The 20435-nt window shown below is 46.5% G+C and overlaps 1 protein-coding gene across 1 annotated transcript; it reads right to left on the reverse strand.

Moving 5' to 3' along the window:
• Positions 1–197: 197 nt before the first annotated feature.
• DESI1 (desumoylating isopeptidase 1) lies at positions 198–20403 on the reverse strand. The gene is made up of 6 exons (XM_002831193.6): positions 20036–20403; positions 7118–7139; positions 6538–6607; positions 3372–3481; positions 2592–2714; positions 198–513 (listed from the first exon to the last, which is right to left on the reverse strand). The coding sequence occupies exons 1-6, from the start codon at positions 20121–20123 to the stop codon at positions 420–422; spliced, it is 507 nt and encodes a 168-aa protein (XP_002831239.1). The 5' UTR covers positions 20124–20403; the 3' UTR covers positions 198–419.
• Between the last annotated feature and the right edge of the window lie 32 nt (positions 20404–20435).

A 20435-nucleotide genomic window follows, 5' to 3' on the forward strand; every position in this document is an offset into this window, starting at 1 on the left:
ACGGATGTTCTAAAACTCACCTGGGTCCCACAGGTGTTGGCAACTTGGGTAGAGCGTGAGTGTTCTCTGGAAAGAGTTCTAGGTTGGGGCTTCCGCAAACTGTGACTCGCTTTCTGTTTAAACAAAGCCCCTCCCTTTCTCCAGTGTGGAGGACGCTTAGGAAACAGCGTCCGAAGTGAACGCACAGACAAGACAGCCTTAATAAATTAGTATAATACTATTAGAAGGGGTGGCATTTTTTTCTGTTTCTTAGCAGCATTGTCTACATGCGGCCTGACGGTCTCCTTCCCTGGGAAATTTAAAAAGCCGTCCCCTGGTTGTTAGCTCTGATGTAAAATTATAAAATAGAAATCTGGTAGGGTTTGTTTTGTTTAAAAAGGAAAAGCCCTGGTGAGGCAGGGCGGTCCCAGGCAGTCCTGTTAGCTCTGGCCGTTGGGTCTGCCCACGGAGCTCCCTCCCGGAGGCTGGATCTGAATGGAGTCCAGGAGGGGCCGAAGTGCCTGTCCAAAGGGCCTGCAAGGAAACGAGACATGAGAGGGGTGGGCTCTGGGATGTGACCTGCTGTCACACACCCTGCGCTGCCCACAGGTAGGGAGGTGGAGTGGGCGCTGGTGGCAGCAGCAGCAGCACCACCACCAGAGAAGGAAAGAGCACCTCGTCACCTCACTTAAGTTTCCCACCTGCCTCACACACACCAGTGTTCTTGGAGGGCATCTCCGAAATAGCCTGCTCTGTATTTTTATTCCTGGGGTTCCCTCCTCAGGGCCTCACTTCTAGAGCCTGGTTAGCTGTGGTTTGAGTAGGCTGGCTACATACAGAGAACTAGAACTTTCTGTGCTCTATGTGCTTGTGTCTTTAATTCTTGTGAGCAAGGAAAAGATCAAATTTAAGCAAGGAAACTAAGGCAAAAGAAGAAGGATATGAAAAAGAAGACAAAGGGGTGAGGACAGCAAACAACTGGATTTTTTCAGGAACAGAGGTCTGCCAGGGAATACAGGGAATATTCAGGAAAAATGACAAATGCTAGGTTGCCAGTATTAATGCCTTTCTTTCACCCCGAGACAGAGTCTACCTCTAGCCTAGAGCTGGAGTGCAATGGCGTGATCTTGGCTCACTGCAACGTCTGCCTCCCAGGTTCAAGCAATTCTCCTGCCTCAGCCTCCCAAGTAGCTGGGATTACAGGCATGTGCCACCACGCCTGGCTAATTTTTTATTTTTAGTAGAGATGGGGTTTCACCATGTTGGCCAGGCTGGTCTCGAACCCCTGACCTAGTGATCTGCCTGCCTCGGCCTCCCAAAGTGCTGGGATTACAGGCATAAGCCACTGGGCCCAGCCATTAATGCCTTTCTAAAGGGCTCCTAGTTTGCTCTCATAGTAACAGATGGAAAAAATACTACAAATACTGGAGTTTGGAGATTTTCCATGATTACGACAACCATAAATAAGGTTGCCCAAAAACTTTTAAGTCACTGGCTTTTTCTTCAGTGGATACTGCCATTTTTGAAAATCATCTCCAAGTTTAAAGGAATGAAGTACTCCAAAGTATAGACAGATGAAACCTAGAAATATCAACCCTAATTCAGACAATTCCAGGAACTCCACCCATCAAATAATAACAGCAAGAACATTCTGGCTACTCCAGTTTGCTCAGGGCCCCATAACCTAGATCCCTCAGCAGAGCTGTGGGACTGCAAACTCATCGAGTGATAGGAAGGCAGGGCCAGGGCTGGCGGACTGGGGCTCCTCACCAGCCTGCCAGAGCAGCCTTGTTTCCTATGCAAGCTCTTCCTGGGAGGTGCTTCCTCAGATATAAAAAACAGCCCACCTTGCTGGGCCTGTGAAACCTGCCAGGATCTCTGTTAAATAAGGCCATAGTTCAGGAGAAACTGAGTCAGAATAAGCAAATAAACATGGTCCTGGAATGAGCACAGGCTGCCTGAATGCAATCAACGGCAAGGGGAGGGAGAAGGTGAGATGGCTTTGGGGGTGTTGTGTCCTTTCGGGGTATACTGCCTGGGTGATGGCCTGCAAGACTCTTCCAAGGCTTGGGCCACATCAGGACAGAAGGGGCTGCAGAGTGTTCTTGAAGAAAACATATGTTGAAGACTGTGCTGTAATACATGAGGGCAAGTACAACATAGTCGTTGAGGGAGTCAAAGAGTTCATGGTGCAGTGGAAGACAGGCAAATCAACAGCTACAAAACAAGCCCCCCTACTATTTTTCTGACCTCCTCTCTGCTTGTCTAACATTGCATTTTAACTGGGTGCTTCTGGGGAGTGGCATGCTTTGAGCACAATGGGAAGGACAGACGCCAGAATTTTGTGCAAGTACTGAAGCCAGTGTCAAGTGGGTTTCTAAGTTCTGTGGTTGCATTTAGGCCAGGGCAGAGCTGGTCTAGCTCTGAAGGTGGAGGTAATACAGGTGCGCATCAGTGGGTGGAGAGAATGGCAGCCTTCTGTGTTAGAACCTGCCATCAGGGCAGGCCCACCTGGTTGGGAGGGCAGATGGGGGCCAGAGGAAGGGCACTGACCGTGAATGGGGATTTTCAAGGTTGGCCAAGGCAGGGGCAGGGACAGAGGCCAAACTTACGTGGAGAGAACTTCAGAGGGCAGGTCTGTGATGTAAGAAGGAATCTTCCGCCCAGTCAGGAACTGTGCCACTTCGTTGCTGAAGGTGTTACAGTTGTGTTCAAAGAGGTTGTAGGCCTCACCTCTGTACATTGAAAGGTTTGCAGAACATATATGAGAAACCAGCAAGCGTCTATGTGGAATAACTCAAGCTAGGCAGTGGAATGGTGAGCACAGCTCAATGTGAGGACTGCGATATCCCCCCTCTCATACACCAGAAAAGCACTGCTTATTTGCCATTCTGGCCATTAATAACTGATTTTTAAGGGAAGGAGAAACTAAAAAGACATGGCTTCTACACAGTTTCGGGAGAATCTTTACATTCACGAAAGCAGAAATCTGGTGTTAAGAGTTTACCCCCTTACTGAAACTGACTAAAGCCTCTTTAAGAGAAAATCTGCTCAAGTTTGTATTTCATCCCAACCCTTCTGCAAACCCTGTTTTTCCTTCTGCAAACTTGGCCAATACAGGTTGAGAACAGCGCTTGCCGATTTTAATCAGAAAGAATGAAAAGTCCTTATTTCCTCTAAAAATTTCAGCAGAAAGTATGTTTGAAGGAATATCTGTATCAGAACAACTTAGAGCTTTTTGTAGCATAACTGCCTTTTCTTCAATTCAGCAAAAAACTGGGCCATGCCTTGTGCTGAGTGATAAGGATGATATGACATGGCAGCTGCCTCCAGGGGTTATTACCTAGTTGGGGAGACAGACACAACTAACCACCACCCCTGTCTCCACTCACCGGAACAGGGACTCCCCCAGGGAGGAGAGGTACTCCAGAAAGATTTCTTCTGTGACTTCTGTACTCCCCACATCAACCACAGAGTCTGGAGGCCCAAGCAATGTCCCTCCCTAAAAGAGCCAACCCAAAGAAAGTCATTAAATTACCATCTCCACTGAATGTTTTAATGTGGCTTCCCACAGTAGACCACAAACCCTCTGTTCTGACTTCATTTTTTTTTTTTTTGAGACACAGTTTCTCTCGTCACCCAGGCTGGAGTATAATCTCAGCTCACTGCAACCTCCGTCTCTCGGGTTCGAGTGATTCTCCTGCCTCAGCCTCCCAAGTAGCTGAGATTGAAGGTGCCTGCCACCATGCCCAGATAATTTTTTGTATTTTTAGTAGATATGGGGTTTCACCATGTTGGTCAGGCTGGTCTTAAACTCCTGACCTTAAGTGATCCACCCACCTCGGCCTCCCAAAGTGCTGAGATCACAGGTGTGAGCTACTGCGCCCAGCTTGACTTCATATTTAACTTGTAGACCACCCAGGGCAGATGAAGAATGCTATTCGCTATTTGTATCAAGGATGCAATGGCTTAGAAGGATGGGTGTCCAATCCTTTGGCTTCCCTGAGGCACACTGGAAGAATGGTCTTGGGCCACACACAAAATACACTAACACTAACGATAGCTGATGAGCTTAAAACAAAAAACAAACAAACGAAAAAAACTCATGTTTTAAGAAACTTTATAAATTCACGTCAGGCCACTTTCAAAGCTGTCCTGGGCTGCGTATGGCCCACAGGCTGCAGGTTGGACAAGCCTGGCTTAGAGCTTTCTGGTCCCTTTTCATTGCCATGTGCTGGCAGCATGGTTAGGAGTCGGACTTCTTGTTTCTGGGGGGGAGGGCCCTGGGAAGCTGATTCTCTTGCAGCTTTGACTCCTGATGCTGTCCACTTACTCAGCTGAGAAAGAGAAACCCAGAATCTGAAGTCTACTTTTGTCCCCAGTATGTCTCATCCCCAGGACAATAGAAATGGCTCATACTTCACAGGCCATCTCTCCATGCCTATTTGCATAAAGTACGCAGCCAGTTTTTCTTATGACATACTTGATATCCCATGTAATAATGGAAAAACGAGGACGGTGAGAAATCTGGCAGGCTGGCAGATATTTCCATAATTCAATTCTTTTTGGATCTGTGAGCCTAATCCTTGCCCCTGTCACCATCACAGGGCAAGGGAGTTAATGGCTCCCGAAAGGCCTACAGAAAACCCTCAGCCATGTGGTTAACAGACTGCCAGAGAAGACTGAAGGAGAGACTGAGGTTGAGTGGGGAAACCAGCCACTGGGGAAGCAATGGGATCAGCAGGGAGAACAAATCTGGGAAGGGATAACACTCCAGAGCAGAGATCCCTGAAAAGATCACTCATTCATAGCCACTGAGCACCTCCTACATAGCTGACATTGTTCTGGGCACTGAGGAAAGCATGGTGAGCAAGATAACCATGGTAGGCAGAGAACAATTATCTCAGAGTTGTAAGAAACTAAAAGGTCACTCTTTGACCCCTCTTATTCACTCATATAACAAATATGGATTGAGAACTTATTGTGTTTCAGGCCTTATGCTAGGCACTGGGACTGTGGTGTGGACAAAATAGATAAGATTCTTGCCCTTAAGAAGCTTAGTGTAGCAGGGAAGGGAAACTGAAAAATCCCATAAACCAGTATATAATTATGAGCTACAATTAAGGGGAGGCTGGAAAAGTACAGAATGCCAACAGTACCTATGACAGGAGACCTTCCCGGTCTGAGGGATCAGGGAAGACTTGCCTGAGAAAGTGACACAACTCAAATCTGAAGGATGGAGAGGTGTAACCAAGTGAAGGATCAAGAAGGTGTACTGATGTCAGAGTGCAGGTTTCAATGTCTACGGTGTGTTCAAAGAATGAGAAGAGAGTGAGGGTTGGGAGGGAACAACCTAAAAGAGGCTGGCCAGAGTCAGAGTCAGAGACCAGATCAGGTAGGTCCTGGGAGGCCATGCTGAGCTTTCTGGCTTTTATTCCAAAAGCAATGGGAGAATTCTGGCTTATGCAGGGGATTGCTTGAGCCCAGGAGTTTGAGATCAGTCTGGGCAACATAGGGAGATCCTATCTCTAAAAAAATAGAAAAAAATAGCAGGGCATGGTGGTGCTGAGTCCTAGCCACTCAGATGGCTGAGGTGGGAGGATTCATTGCGCCTGGGAGGTGGAGGGCTGCAGTAAGCAAGACTGCGCCACTGCATTTCTGGCCTGGGTGACAGAGCAAGACCCTGTCTCAAAAAAAAAAAAAAAATCCTTCCTGTAGGATATAGCAAAAACAAACACACAACCAAAATGAATGGCTGCTTGGCCATTGCTTGAGCACCTACTATGACAACACTTGGATAGCTGATAGAAATTTTTGGAAAAAGCTAGGCACTGTGGCTCACGCCTATAATCCCAGCACTTTGGGAGGCCGAGGCGGGCTAATCATGAGGTCAGGAGTTTGAGATCAGCCTGGCCAACATGCTGAAACACCATATCTACTAAAATATACAAAAAATTAGCTGGGTGTAGTGGCGGGCACCTGTAATCCCAGCTACTCGGGAGGCTGAGGCAGGAGAATGGCGCGGACCCGGGAGGCGGAGCTTGCAGTGAGCCGAGATTGCACCACTGCACTTCAGTCTAGGTGACGGAGCGAGACTCCATCTCAAAAAAAAAAAAAAAAAAAGAAATTTTCGGAAAAGGGTGTGGGCTTTAGTGTGATAATCCTGAGTTCTAGGACTGGTGTCACTTATTGATGCTTCTCAGAGCCCTCATCATTCAGCTTAACATCAGTTGCGTTCCTAGGATGAGCCAGACACTGTGCAGGGGATGGAGATGGAAGGTCTCAGCTCGCAAGGAGCTTACACAGTTCCCTGTGGAGAACCAGAAACAGCTCATTTCACCATAACATGCTCTCTGTGAGACAGAAGGACCCACACGTGCCATGGGAACAGAGAGGAGGGGAACTGGCTGGGGTGTCTGGGAAAGGTTTTATTGAGCCGAGTCTTCGGGTGGCTTTGAGGAACAATGCCAGAAGTCCACAGTAGAAGCAAAGCTCCTGGTCTACAGGAGCCCCCAGGAACCTGAGACTGCAGGACAGAGTGTAGGGGAAGACACTCACCGGGGGGCAGCTGGAGATACCACCACTGCCGAAGAAGAACTCATCCTTGTGCACAACTATGGATGTGTGCCTGTCACACAGAGAGAGACACAGTGAGCCAGAAAACTTAAACTTTGAGAAAAAGCAAACACCATAATGCAATGAGAATAATTTCTGCCCAAGGATAGGACTGTGGGGCCCAGTCTTATAAAACCAACAAACCAAAGGTATGAATATGATAAATACCACAGATCAGGGCTTCTCAATCTTGGCACTATTGACATTTGAGGCTGGATAGTTCTTTGTTGTGTGGGGCTGTCCTGTACATTCTAGACTGTTGAGCAGCATCCCTGCCTCTATCCACAAGATGCCAGTAGCATCCTCCTCCCTGTATGACAACAAAAATATCTCTGGACATGGCCAAATGTCCCAGGGTGAGAGAGCAAAAAGAACTCCTGATGAGAAGCACTGCTTTAGGGCTTGAAGATTTATAGCATGGAGAGCTAGGTTTCATGCTGGAAGCCACAGACTAGAACCTGAAATGCATAGAGTGCTGCCTTGTTTCAAAACTAGTCAAAGTAAGGAGACCCACCCAACTTACCAGATGCCTTCCAGTTGTTTCCCTGTGGAGAGAAGAAGAGATTTAGCCACTTGGGACTAGAATAAGTGGCCCCTCAGCCTTGCTAAATTCACGACATCACTCAAACCCAGGGTGACCTGTCATAAACCTCTTGAGGGACTTTCTAGGAATGCAAGTCCCCTCCAGTAAGGTCTTTAGGTTGTGACAGAGTGTAAGTGTAAGTAAGTTGAAAAGTAATGACAGTCTTTTATCAGAATGCAAGATTAAAAACACTAGTATAAAGGTACTCTAGTTTTATGTCTGCTATTCTTTCCTCTTTGTGGTCAGTTCAGCTATGCCTTTTTAACTTCTCTGTCTCACGTACAGTAAGACTATAGTAATACAACGAATGTTATTACTCATTTCTTCATTGAGGTTAAATCCTTCAGAAACTGATAGGATAAAACTTTGCAAATGCTATCCATTTAAATAGTTAAGGCACTGTTATTCTACCTCTATGTGCCAGAAACAATGTTAGGTGTGGAAATGCAAATAGGAACATATCACTTTCCTGCCTTTGAGAAGCTCAAAGTCAAATGGACTGAGACACACAAATAATTAACTAAAACACAATGTTAATACGCTGTATCATAGTGGTAAAAATAAGGTGCTAAATATAATAAACTACTTTTGTGAGCTTCCATTACCAATGACAAGGGCAGGGATGGACATTTCTGTGGGAGAGAACAAGACGTGCACATGCATGGCTGTGAAGTCTAAAGCCTGCAGGGCAGAGTGAAGAAAGGGGGCAGTGATGGTGCCAAGGGGAGGAGCGGCCAACAGGATGGCCAGCAAAGCGGGCAGGCCGGGACTCAAAGAGGCTGTGAGGCTGGAGAGTGCCTTGATCAGATCCATGTTCGGAAAAGATAACCGTAGTTGTGGGATAGCAGATGAATTGGAGGGAAGAGAGCAGACCAAGCAGACCAGGGTAAGGAGGTCATCACAAGAGTCCATGGGAGATACTCTACAGCAGTGCTCAGGAGGCAGAGGAAGGGCATTGAAAGATGTGGAGTGTCAGCAAACATTACTCACTCACTCCTGCTTATCACTTCACACGGCGACATGGCAGATTACTGATTGCTAACTGCTACCTTTGCTGTTTGCCCTGTGTCTTTCTTTTTTTTAGAGACAGAGTCTCTCTGTTGTCCAGGCTGGAGTGAAGTGACGTGATCTCGGCTCATTGCAAACTCTGCCCCCCGGGTTCAAGTGATTCTCATGCCTCAGCCTCCCAAGTAGCTGGGATTACAGGCACCCACCACCAAGCCCGGCTAATTTTTGTATTTTTAGTAGAGACAGGATTTTGCCATGTTGGCCAGGCTGGTCTCGAACTCCTCGCCTCAAGTGATCCACCTGCCTCAGCCTCCCAAGGTGCTAGGATTACAGGCATGAGCCACCACACACTCGGCATAACATCCTCAGAGATAGTTAAGGGGACCATATGGGTTCAGATCCTGGATTTTCCACTTCCTAGTGGTGGATCTTGGGCAAGTTTACCCAGCCTGTTTAAGTCTGTTTCTCCAATTCGGAGTTGCTGTGACTGGTAATGTTATGTATAGAAAGCTTCACAGTATGTGATATACAGATGTCTGATAAATGGAGGCTCTTTTTAGGTACAATGACCTTGGGGAAAAGGGTAAAGACTTCCACAAGATAAAAATAAATTCTACTTCAGACATGTCACAGTGGCCCACCCCTGTAATCCCAGCACTTTGGGAGGCTGAGGCAGGCGGATTACTTGAAGCCAGGAGTTCAAGACCACCCTGGCCAACAGAGAAACCCTGTCTTTACTAAAAATAAAAAAAAAAAAAACTCTCTGGGTGTGGTGGCATGCGCCTGTAGTCCCAGCTACTCAGGAGGCTGAGGCACGAGAATTGCTTGAACCTGGGAGGCAGTGAGCTGAGATTGCGCCACTGTACTCCAGCCTGGGCAACAGAGTGAGACCCTGTCTCAAATAAAATAAAAAATAGGCCAGGTGTGGTGGCTCACGCCTGTAATCCCAGCACTTTGGGAGGGCGAGGCGGGCAGATCACATGAAGTCAGGAGTTCGAGACCAGCCTGGTCAACAACCCCGTTTCTACTAAAAATACAAAATTAGCCGGGCATGGTAGTGCATGCCTATAGTCCCAGCTACTCAGGAGGCTGAGGCAGGAGAATCGCCTGAACCCAGGAGGCAGAGGTCGCAGTGAGCCAAGATTGCACCATTGCACTCCAGCCTGGGCGACAAGAGCGAAACTCTATCTTAAAAAAAAAAAAAAAAAGACCAGGTACGGTGGCTCACGCCTGTAATCCCAGCACTTTGGGAGGCCGAGGCAGGCGGATCATAGGTCAGGAGTTCAAGACTAGCCTGACCAACATGGTGAAACCCTGTCTCTACTAAAAATACAAAAATTAGCCGGGCGTGGTGGCAGGCACCTGTAATCCCAGCTACTCGGGAGCCTGAGGCAGGAAAATCGTTTGAACCTGGGAGGCAGAGGTTGCAGTGAGCCGAGATCGTGCCACTGTACTCCGGCCTGGGCGACAGGGTAAGACTCCATCTCAAAAAAAAAAAAAAAATTCTACTTCAGTATTGGTAAGTAAAATCTAAGAACAGATTTCAACATCCAGCAAATTAATATGAAATGTTATATCTATTTTACATGTAAAATTCCATTCTTTGCTGTTAGTGTTCCCAGGCTAAATGGAATAACAAGAAAATGAAATGTAGCGGAGTACTTCTGCCTCTGTTCCAATTCCAGAGATCAGTCTGCTTTTCACCAAGAGATCTGCTGCTCTGGCCCGGAAGACCACAAGTGGGCCGGGCGTGGTGGATCACCTGAGGTCAGGAATTTGAGATCAGCCTGGCCAACAGGATGAAACCCCGTCTCTACTGAAAATACAAAAATTAGCTGGGCGTGGTGGCAGGCGCCTGTAATCCCAGCTACTTGGGAGGCTGAGGCAGGAGAATCACCTGAACCCAGGAAGCAGAGGTTGCGATGAGCTGACATGGCACCATTGTACTCCAGCCTGGGTGAAAAGAGCGAAACTCTGTCTCAAAAAAAAAAAAAAAAAAAAAAAGACCACAAGTGGATAGAGGGATCCTAGCCAGGGGTTTCTGGGGATAGCACCCTAGAGAAGGCAGGTTCTGACCTTATCCAAACTGAGGTGAAATTTCACAGTGGTTGATGAGAACCAGACTGGATGCCAAAGGGGAGTGGTAATCCATTTAGGACGAGCATCTTCAAACCCTGGGTTCCACTGGGCTATAAGATACTAAATCTCCTCTTTCCTGTTTACTATATGTAAAATGGGGAGACTAACATTCCTTTTTTTGAGACAGAGTCTCACTCTATTGCCCAGGTTGGAGTGCAGTGGCATGATCTTGGCTTACTGCAACCTCTGCCTCCTGGGCTCAAGCGATTCTGGTGCCTCAGCCTCCCAAGTACAGGCTGGGATTACAGGTGTGCGCCACCATGCCCAGCTAATTTCTGTATTTTTAGTAGAGATTGGGTTTCACCATGTTGCCCAGGCTGGTCTCGAACTCCTGACCTCAGGAGATCTGCCCTCCTCAGCCTCCCAAAGTACTGGGATTACAGGTGTGAGCCACTCTATGTGGCCTAACACTGCATTTTAAATAGAGCTGATGTGCCCTTCTGAACTGTCATTTATAAATCAGCTGTTTAAATGGCTGCAATTTGTTTATTTACTTGAAGACATTTAATAATTCAGTGAAACTGGAGAGATTAAGGATACCTGCTTTCTCTTACATGTTCCTTTCTTTTTTTTTTTTTTTTTTTGAGACAGTCTCACTCTGTTGCCCAGGCTGGAGTACGATGGCGTGATCTTGGCTCACTGCAACCTCCGCCTCCCAGGTTCAAGTGATTCTCCTGCCTCAGCCGCCTAAGTAGCTGGGACTACAGGCGCTCACCACCACGCCTGGCTAATTTTTCTATTTTTAGTAGATATGGGGTTTCACCATGTTGGCCAGGCTGGTCTTGAACTCCTGACCTCGTGATCCGCCCGCCTCGGCCTCCCAAAGTGCTGGGATTACAGGCGTAAGCTACCGCGCCTGGCCCCTGTTCCTTTCAAATGAAGCTTTTCTCATTTACTTTGTGAGGAATGCTACACTTACAAGGAGGAAGTACAGTATAGTGAATAAGAACACAGGTTCTGGTGTAGACAGGTTGGGTGTGAATTCTACTGGCTTAAATGGTGAACTAATGTTTATTGAGTGACTACTACCTTCCAGGCACTATCCTTGGCACTAAGGATACATCAGTAAACAAAAACCTCCTTCATGACACTTACTAGGTGGGGGGAGGGGACAGTCAATAATAATAATGATGATAATAAGTCATAACATGTTAGCAATAGTGAATGATATAGAAAGAACAAGAGTAGGTTAAGGGGGTCTGGGCATAGTGGCTCACGCCTGTAATCCGAGCACTTTGGGAGGCAGAGGCGGGCGGATCACCTGAGGTCAGGAGTTTGAGACCAGCCTGGCCAACATGGTGAAACCCCATCTCCACTAAAAGTACACAAATTAGCCAGGCATGGTGGCACACACCTGTAATTCCAGCTACTCGGGAGGCTGAGACAGAAGAATCACTTGAACCCGGGAGGTGTTGCAGTGAGCCGCGATTGCACCACTGCACTCCAGCCTGGGCGACAAGAATAAAACTCTTGTCTCAAAAAAAAAAAAAAAAAAGGTTAAGGTAGTTTCAGGGATGATCAGGGTGGGCCTCTTTAAGAACGTGACATTTGAGTGAAGATTTTTTTTTTTTTTTTGAGACAGGGTCTTACTCTGCTACTCAGGCTGGAGTGCAGTAACGCGAGCAAAGCTCACTGCAGCCTTGACCTCCCAGGCTCAAGTGATCCTCCCACTTCAGCTTCCCAGTTGCTGAGACTATATGTGTACCACCCAGGCCTATTTTTTTTTTTTTTTTTTGAGACAGGGTCTCCCTATGTTGTCAAGCCTGGACTTGAACTCCTGGGCTCAAGTGATCCTCCCACCTCCAGGCGTGAGCCACCAGGCCCAGCTTTGAGCCAAGATTTAAAGGAGGCAAGGGAAAGAGGGATGCAGGGGCAATGACATGCCAGGTTTATCTGAAGGCCTGTAAGGAGGCCAGTGAAGGTAGAATGGGTGAGGAGGGGAAGTAGAAGATGACCAGAGGTAATGGAGGACCAGATCACAGAGAACACTGCAGAGGCTGAGAACACTAAGCCTGAGCTGTCCAATATGGTAGCCACTGACCACATGTGGCTATTTAAATTAAATAAATGCACAAATTCAGTCCCTCAGTTCCACCAACCACATTTTAGGTATTCAATAGCCACATGTGACTAGTGGTTACTTATTGGACAGTGCAGATCTAGAACATTTCCATCACTGCAGAAAGTTCTATTGGACACACTGTTTAAACTATAGTTTCCTATTCTGTAAAAAAAGCATAATAACAGTGCCTGCCTCATAACATTTCCAGGATTAAAAGAGACGATACATGACACATGCCTAGCACAGGGTCTGGGACATAATACATGCCCAATAAAGGCTAACTCATTTCTTCTAGGGTTTATAATTTGAAAGTTTTATAGCTGTTCTCATAGTACCCTGGTATTGAAACTCTTCATGTGTCCTTCTCCCCAGTTAGACTACAGTTGCCTCAATAACCAGGACAGTTTCTTATGCATCTTTATAACTCCAGCACCTAGCAAAGGACCTGGACCTGAGATGTGACATGAACATCTGTTGAGATGAGCTGTTCTGTTTAGTTAGCTCTGTTGGTTGACACACAGTGCTATTGAGGACAAAGTTCCTAACCCCAATCTGGGCTGCCTAGCTTGTTATTGAAATGACTCTGCCACCCTGGCATACTGCACTCCCAGTCTACTGCTGTCTTCTCAGATGCACATGCTCACTGACCCAGGAGTACAGCTGGCAGGTATGGATGTATCATCAGCTCAAACCCATTCCTACTAAACAGATTTTTGAAGAGGGGCCTCAGTTATTTCACACCTGAAAAACAACTCAAAAGTTGCAGGATACAAACCCTACTTTATTCTCCTTTATATCCTTTGTATCATCACTGAATTTGCCCGTAAGCTACATGCCACACTTCCTATTCAACTGCATCAAGGTACACTTAGGATCTCATGCATTCATAGAGTGGAGATAGGGATTATAGAAAAAAGATCCCCTTATTTATTCATTCATTCTTTTTTTTTTTTAAGACGGAGTCTCGCTCTGTTGCCCAGGCTGGGGTGCAGCGGTGCAATCATGGCTCACTACAACCCCTGCCTCCCAGGTTCAAGCAATTCTCCTGCCTCAGCCTTCCGAGTAGCTGGGATTACAGGAGCGCACCACCATGCCCGGCTAATTTTTTGTATTTTTAGTAGAGACGGGGTTTCTCCACGCTGGCCAGACTGGTCTCAAACTCCTGACCTTGTGATCTACCCGCCTCGGCCTCCCAAAGTGCAGGGATTACAGGGGTTAACCACTGCACCCAGCCTATTCATTCTTTCACTTATTCATTCATCCACCAAACACTTGGAGCCAACAATAACATTAAAAATGAATTGAGTGAATTTACATCCTTTCTTTTTTCCTTTTGAGACAGAGTCTCACTTTGTTTCCCAGGCTGGAGTGCAGTGGCGTGATCTCGGCTCACTGCAACCTCTGTCTCCCGGGTTCAAGCGATTCTCCTGCCTGAGCCTCCCAAGTAGCTGGGATTATAGGTGTGAGCTACTGCGCCCGGCCTACATCCTTTTTTTTTTTTTTTGAGATGGAGTCTCACTCTATCACCCAGGCTGAAGTGCAGTGGCGTGATCTCAGCTCACTGCAACCTCCACCCTCCGAGTTCAAGCGATTCTCCTGCCTCAGCCTCCCGAGTAGCTGGGATTACAGGCACCTGCCACCGTGCCCAGTTAATTTTTGTATTTTTAGTAGAGACGGGGTTTCACCATCTTGGCCAGGCTGGTCTTAAACTCCTGACCTCAGATGATCACCCGCCTTGGCCTCCCAGAGTGCTGGGGTTACAGGCATAAGCCACCTCACCCAGCCTTGTTTTCTTCTTCTTTTTTTTTTTTTTTTTTTTAACAAAAAAGTTCCTTTTCACCTGTTTTCCACATGCATATCTGCAGAAGATTTCATTTCAAGGAAAAGTTTCACAGCTAAAGAGCATTTGAAAACCACTGGTCAGGCCGGGTGCAGTGGCTCACGCCTGTAATCCCAGCACTTTTGGAGGCCGAGGCGAGCAGATCACGAGGTCAGGAGATCGAGTCCATCCTGGCTAACATGGTGAAACCCCATCTCTTCTAAAAAAAAAAAATACAGGCCGGGCGCGGTGGCTCAAGCCTGTAATCCCAGCACTTTGGGAAGCTGAAGCGGGAGGATCACGAGGTCAGGAGATCGAGACCATCCTAGCTAACACAGTGAAACCCCGTCTCTACTAAAAATACAAAAAAAAAAAAAAAAAAAAAAAAAATTAGCCGGGCATGGTGGCGGGCGCCTGTAATCCCAGCTACTTGGCAGGCTGAGGCAGGAGAATGGCGTGAACCTGGGAGGCACGCGCCACTGCACTCCAGCCTGGGCACACAGCAAGACTCTGTCTCAAAAAAAAAAAAAAGAAAATTTAAAAAAGCAGAATCACACAGGGCCTTGTAAGCCATATTCCTTTCCATTTTGCCTTAAAGAAATTGCATGATTATTAAATTAATTCATTAGATGAGTATAAAACAGTTCACACAGTGAACAAAAATAAAAAACAAGGCACAATAGATGGCATTAAAACAGAAAAAACCTCTCTCAGATTTGAATAAATTTTACTTAATCTTCAAGCTTAAGTTCAAGTCTCAATCATTTCTATAATCAATACTTACTGAACACCTGCTCCAACAGGCCACTGGGGACATAAAGGAAGGGGACAGAGTCCTTGCCCTCCAGGAGCTCCAGGCTCTTGCCAAAGCCTTTCTGACATGCACAGCTCACCATGGCCTCTCTTATTTCAAAGCCTAACATAGTTCCTGCACCACTCACTCACTTTGGCACCTAATCATAATCTGTTTTATATTATTATCAAATGTTATATGTATGTGTACATTCATTATTTAAAGGAAAATAATATTTTAAGAAAAACTCTTGGGCTGGGCATGGTGGCTCATGCCTTACTTTGGGAGGGGGGTTTGTTCAGCATTTTGGGAAGCTAAGGCAGGTGGATCTCCTGAGATCAGGAGTTCAAGACCAGCCTGACCAACATGGTGAAACCCAGTCTCTATTAAAAATAGAAAAATTAGCCAGGCATGGTGGCACATGTCTGTAATCCCAGCTCCTTGGGAGGCTGAGGCAGGAGAACTGCTTGAACCCAGGAGGCAGAGGTTGCAGTGAGCCGAGATCGTGTCATTACACTCTAGCCTGGGCAACAAGAGTGAAACTCTGCCTCAAAAAAGAAAAGCTCCTGGAGGACAGAGTTCATGTCATATCTTTTATTTCATTACTATTTGTACTACAAAATGAAGTAAAGAATTGAGTATAGTGTAAAATCTCTAATATTCATTATGCCTTCTGCCAAGAAATGTATATATTCTATGTCTCCAAATCTTTAAATCTGAAAACAGTTTTGAAATGGGCTTGTAAAGAAAAATAAATGTGATGCACGTACACGAAACTTCTGATCAGAAAATAATAAACAAATACGAAGTACTTCTTACCACAATTAAAACACACACACACACACACACACACACACACACTTCTGCATGTACTCTGGCACAAAAAGAGGTCAAGAAACTTAAAGAGCAGCCAAAATTATTAAGAGGAGGAACTGAAGGACAATTATAATAGCTAATTATTTTAGGCAATCGGTGACTATGAAAAAAGGTGCAATGAGGCTATCTGCTCAATTAGAACGCTGAAGATAATTTTGGGACCATTTTTCATAGTGAATGAAAAGCTATAGAACAGTAATGCCTTCACTTGAGGCAATTCCAGGAGGCTGAAAACAGGACAGGGCAAAACTACGGAATTTACATTGCTTCAGGAAAGGGGAATTACCTTGGGCTTTATCTAGTCCAATCCTGAACTGCGACAGGCTAGATGAGGTCTCCCATTGGAGAACTGACATAACTGAAGCCTGAGAGGGTACTGCAGATGAGATCACATGGATTTAATTTGGGAAAATGGAGACTAAGAGGCATGATCATAAATCTAGATTATAAGTGGCACATACACATTGAACCCAGCTTTTTTTCTCATCCAAACTTGAAACATTTGGCAAAGGATGCCTTTACAAACTTCAGGAAGGCATCTACTTTACTTCAATTATAAAGGAACGTATTACACATTAGAGGTGGTATCTCAAAATGACAGAGAACGCGAGCTCTGGAAGTCAGACTGCCTGTGTTCATAACCCAGCTCTACCACCTAGTAGCTCTGGGACCTGGGGCAAATTCCTTAACACTCTACTTCTCAGGTTCTTCAATCAAGAAAATGGAGGCAATAACAGGACCTATCTCACAAAGTTGTGGTGAGGATTATAATGCACGCAAAGTACTCAGAAAAAAAGGGTCTGACACATGGTAAGCTCTCAATAAATACTGGCTATTAATATACTTCTAGAATTCATCATAAAAATCAGGAAACAAATTGATTTTTTAAAGGTTCGAATATATTTAGGAATGGGAAATCAATATATGGCTACTTATAGAACTGGGACATACCCAACTTCAAGATTAGTGTTGTCTGAATGGGATGAACCAGTAAGACCATGCCTATTTTCCTTAAGTTTTCAACTCTAGAAAGTAATGACTACTAGCTTTGCTAATTCTTTCTTCATTAATTTTGCAAAAGGTATAAAAGCAATATGGAAAAAAGAGGTAGAGAAGAGAGAAGTAGATTAGCACACAAGGTGATTTCCTCAGATCAGAATCTGATGTGCCCAATGAATGGGTGATGTTCCCATGTTTGGCTGAGGCCTTCCAGGACTTCACATCTATATAAAAGGGCGGGGAGTGGGAAGGGGGCAGGTCTATTACTCCATCTTCAGTTACGGCACTTTCCCCTTCACCCACTACACTCCACAAAAGCCTTCTTTCAGTTCCAGTATCAGGCCAGACTCTTCCCTGTCTCAGGGCTTTGGCAGGTTGATCTTTCTCCTACCTGGAACACTGTAGCTCCCTTACTACCCTCCTGTGGCTACTTCTTCCTCATCCTAAATTCCCAGTTTCAAAGTCCACTACCCTTGATACCCTTATTTAAAATAGGTCTCTTCGCTGGGTGCAGTGACTCACGCCTGTAATACCAGCACTTTGGGAAGCTGAGGCGGGCGGATCACTTGAGGTCAGGAGTTCAAGACCAGCCTGGCAAACATGGTGAAACCCCGTCTCTACTAAAAATATAAAAATCAGCCGGGTGTGGTGGCATGCGCCTGTAATCCCAGCTACTCTGTAGGCTGAGGCAGGAGAATCACTTGAACCTGGGAGGCAGATGTTGCAGTAAGCCGAGATCACCCCACTGCACTCCAGCCTGGGCAACAGAGCAAGTCTCGTCTAAAAAAAAAAAAAGGTCTCTTGTTATTTTCTATCACAGCACCCAGTGTGCTTCCTGTGCAGAAGGCACTTATGCAATTTGTAACTAATTATTTATGTATTTATTTTTAATGTCTCCCCCATTAGATAGCTCCATGATGGCAAAGAACATCTTTGTTCATTATATCAACCTCATTTACCTTAACACGTTGACAGGCATAGAGCAGACGCTCAATAAACATCTGCTGAATGAATGAAATAATGACTCCTAAGACCCCTTTCAGCTGCCCAATAATTATTAGGTAATAGGATAAAAAATACCCAGTGTAAAGGGGGAGGTTTTACTTGGGGTATAGGAAATATCTGATTCCTCACTATGATGAAAAAACGAACAACTAAATGGCTCCATTCCAAGAAGTTTAGTTAAAACTTGACTGATGTGGGCTGGGCGTGGTGGCTCACGCCTGTAATCCCAGCACTTTGGGAGGCCAAGGCGGGAGGATCACAAGGTCAGGATATCGAGACCATCCTGGCTAACACAGTGTAACCCCGTCTATACTAAAAATACAAACAATTAGTCGGGTGTGGTGGCGGGCACCTGTAGTCCCAGCTACTCGGGAGGCTGAGGCAGGAGAATGGCGTGAACCCGGGAGGCGGAGCTTGCAGTGAGCCTAGATCGCGCCACTGCACTCCAGCCTGGGCGGCAGAGCGAGACTCCGTCTCCAAAAAAAAAAAAAAACACTTGACTGATGTAATCTATTAATGAGTAACAGCTTCCTCAGTGACTTTGTAAGTTTTGCTTTCAGATGTGCCTCAATCATTTATAACAACTGGTTATCTAGGCCCAAACCCCTGTCAAATAATGGGTTGGCTACATAAGAATTAGCCGATAAGCTCATTAAAAATACAGATTTTTGGACCAAAACTCCAGGAGATTCTGATTTAGTATTTGTGAAGTAAAGCTCTAGAATCCATATAATTAAAATTTTCTCATTTTAAATAGATATTATGTGTATATAATACACAGGTCCAGAGGTAAGAAACAGTTTACAGCAAAGTTTCTCTTCTACTCTTGTTCCCCTGGCATCAAGTTCCCCTTTCCATAAGCTACTGCTGTTATCAATTTCTTGTGTATCCTTACGGATAATTATTTGTCTAAGCAAGCACATATATATCCTTTGATTTGCATATTTAAAGAGCTGTTCTAACCTTGTTTTTTCTAATCTCATTTAACAATATATGTTGGAAATGAGGGTATCTGCATTTTTAACAAGCACTCTAGATGATTTTGATGTGAAGCCAAATATAGAAACAACTCATGGGCCCACGGTTGTGAGATTAAGTTCAATTCACTGCGACATATTAGAAACTCAAGGATATTGAAGGATGCCCTCAAAAGTAGCCTCCCTTACTTGATCTCTGCCCCCTCGTCTCACAGAGATGAACTAAATCATTCGCCAGTGTCTCCACAGAGGCCAGGAAAAACTAGCCATTCAAATGGATGCTGTCAAAGCTTCAATTTTCAATTATTGGAATTCTTTCCTTCTCATTGTTACCCGAAATTACAAACCTGACAATTCTGTGTTACACAAGACTTTCCTGTATTTAAGCTGAAATGAGGTGTGATCGTCACTGAATGAGGGCTGGTTTTTCTCCTGCCAGTTAAGCAGTTTAATGGAGCACAACCGAAATACTTTCTTTACTAATCCTTATTCACACAACCGCATCCAAACTTCCCCCAAAACTGCTTTCTTGCCATTTGAGCAAATGCAATTAACTTAGAAACTGTGGGGAGAAGACTGCTTGAATTCTGGAGTTCGGGGCTCCTCTTATCCTGACTTGACCTACCTGGGGGCGATGGCTGGGTCCCTAGGCAGCTCTATCTCCCCCATCCCACCTATCCCTGGGACTGCAAAGGGAGCTTCCTTTGGGCACTGAGGCAAGGTTCTCCGAGAGCCACCCGACCTCCGCAGTGTCTCTGTCACCACGAAGGGCACCGCGCGGCAGGCATCCTCACCTTTCCTACACCGCGCCAAGGAGGCAGGAGTGCACCGGGCTACCCCAGCGAGGCAGGGAACCCGCCGGGATTCAGCGCTGGTTTACCCCACACCCTCGTCGAAGGGGCTCTCGAGGGCTCAGTTCTGCCCGAGCCCCCTGCAAGGTGGAGGCATGACTCCTCCATCCCTTCCCCTTGAATTCAAACGTGAGGATGGTATCTGCGAGGCTAAAGCGGGGTTCAGGTGGCCCAAACTTCAGACCACTCTCTTCTCCACTCGGCTTTTCTTCCATCCTCCTGGCCATGTGTCTCCCCGTGAGTCGTGGCCCAAGTCTCCCCACCTCGGCCAGCCGCCACCCTCTGGCCTGGCTCCCGCCCTCCTGCCCACCTGGCCCCTTCCCCCTCACCCAGCATGATGGGGCTGAGCCGCCGGGCCAGGCCTTTGGACAGGTCGTACACGTAGAGCTTCACCGGATAGAGATTCGGCGGCTCCATTGGGACCCGTGGCGACGGCGGCCACGACGGCCCTCGGGCACCCGGCAGCGGCTCGGACCTTCCCGTACCCGACGGGAGTGCGAAGCGGAGGGAGGGGGGGGACCAGGGCAGAGGGGTTGGGGAGAGGCCGCCCTGCGCTCCTCGCGCCCCCACACCCGCTACCGGCAACGACTACTGTGAGGTGACAGAGAGGGGGCGGGGAGGGCCCACACGGAAGAGGGGGCGGGGGCAGGGATGCACTTTTGCGCATGGGCTTACTGTCCTGACGTACGGAAGGGGCGGGGCTTTGCCGAAGGGGGCGGGGCTCTCGCT

The sequence above is a fragment of the Pongo abelii genome, chromosome 23 (assembly GCF_028885655.2).
Source record: "Pongo abelii isolate AG06213 chromosome 23, NHGRI_mPonAbe1-v2.0_pri, whole genome shotgun sequence".
NCBI classification, from domain to species: Eukaryota; Metazoa; Chordata; class Mammalia; order Primates; family Hominidae; genus Pongo; species Pongo abelii.

Coding starts and splice junctions, on each gene's coding strand:
- DESI1 (XM_002831193.6), bottom strand. CDS start 20,123: ATGGAGCCGCCGAATCTCTATCCGGTGAAGCTCTACGTGTACGACCTG. Junction 6,608..7,117: donor AAACAACTGGAAGGCATCTG/GTAAGTTGGGTG, acceptor TCTGTGTGACAG/GCACACATCCATAGTTGTGC. Junction 2,715..3,371: donor CTGGGGGAGTCCCTGTTCCG/GTGAGTGGAGAC, acceptor TTCAATGTACAG/AGGTGAGGCCTACAACCTCT.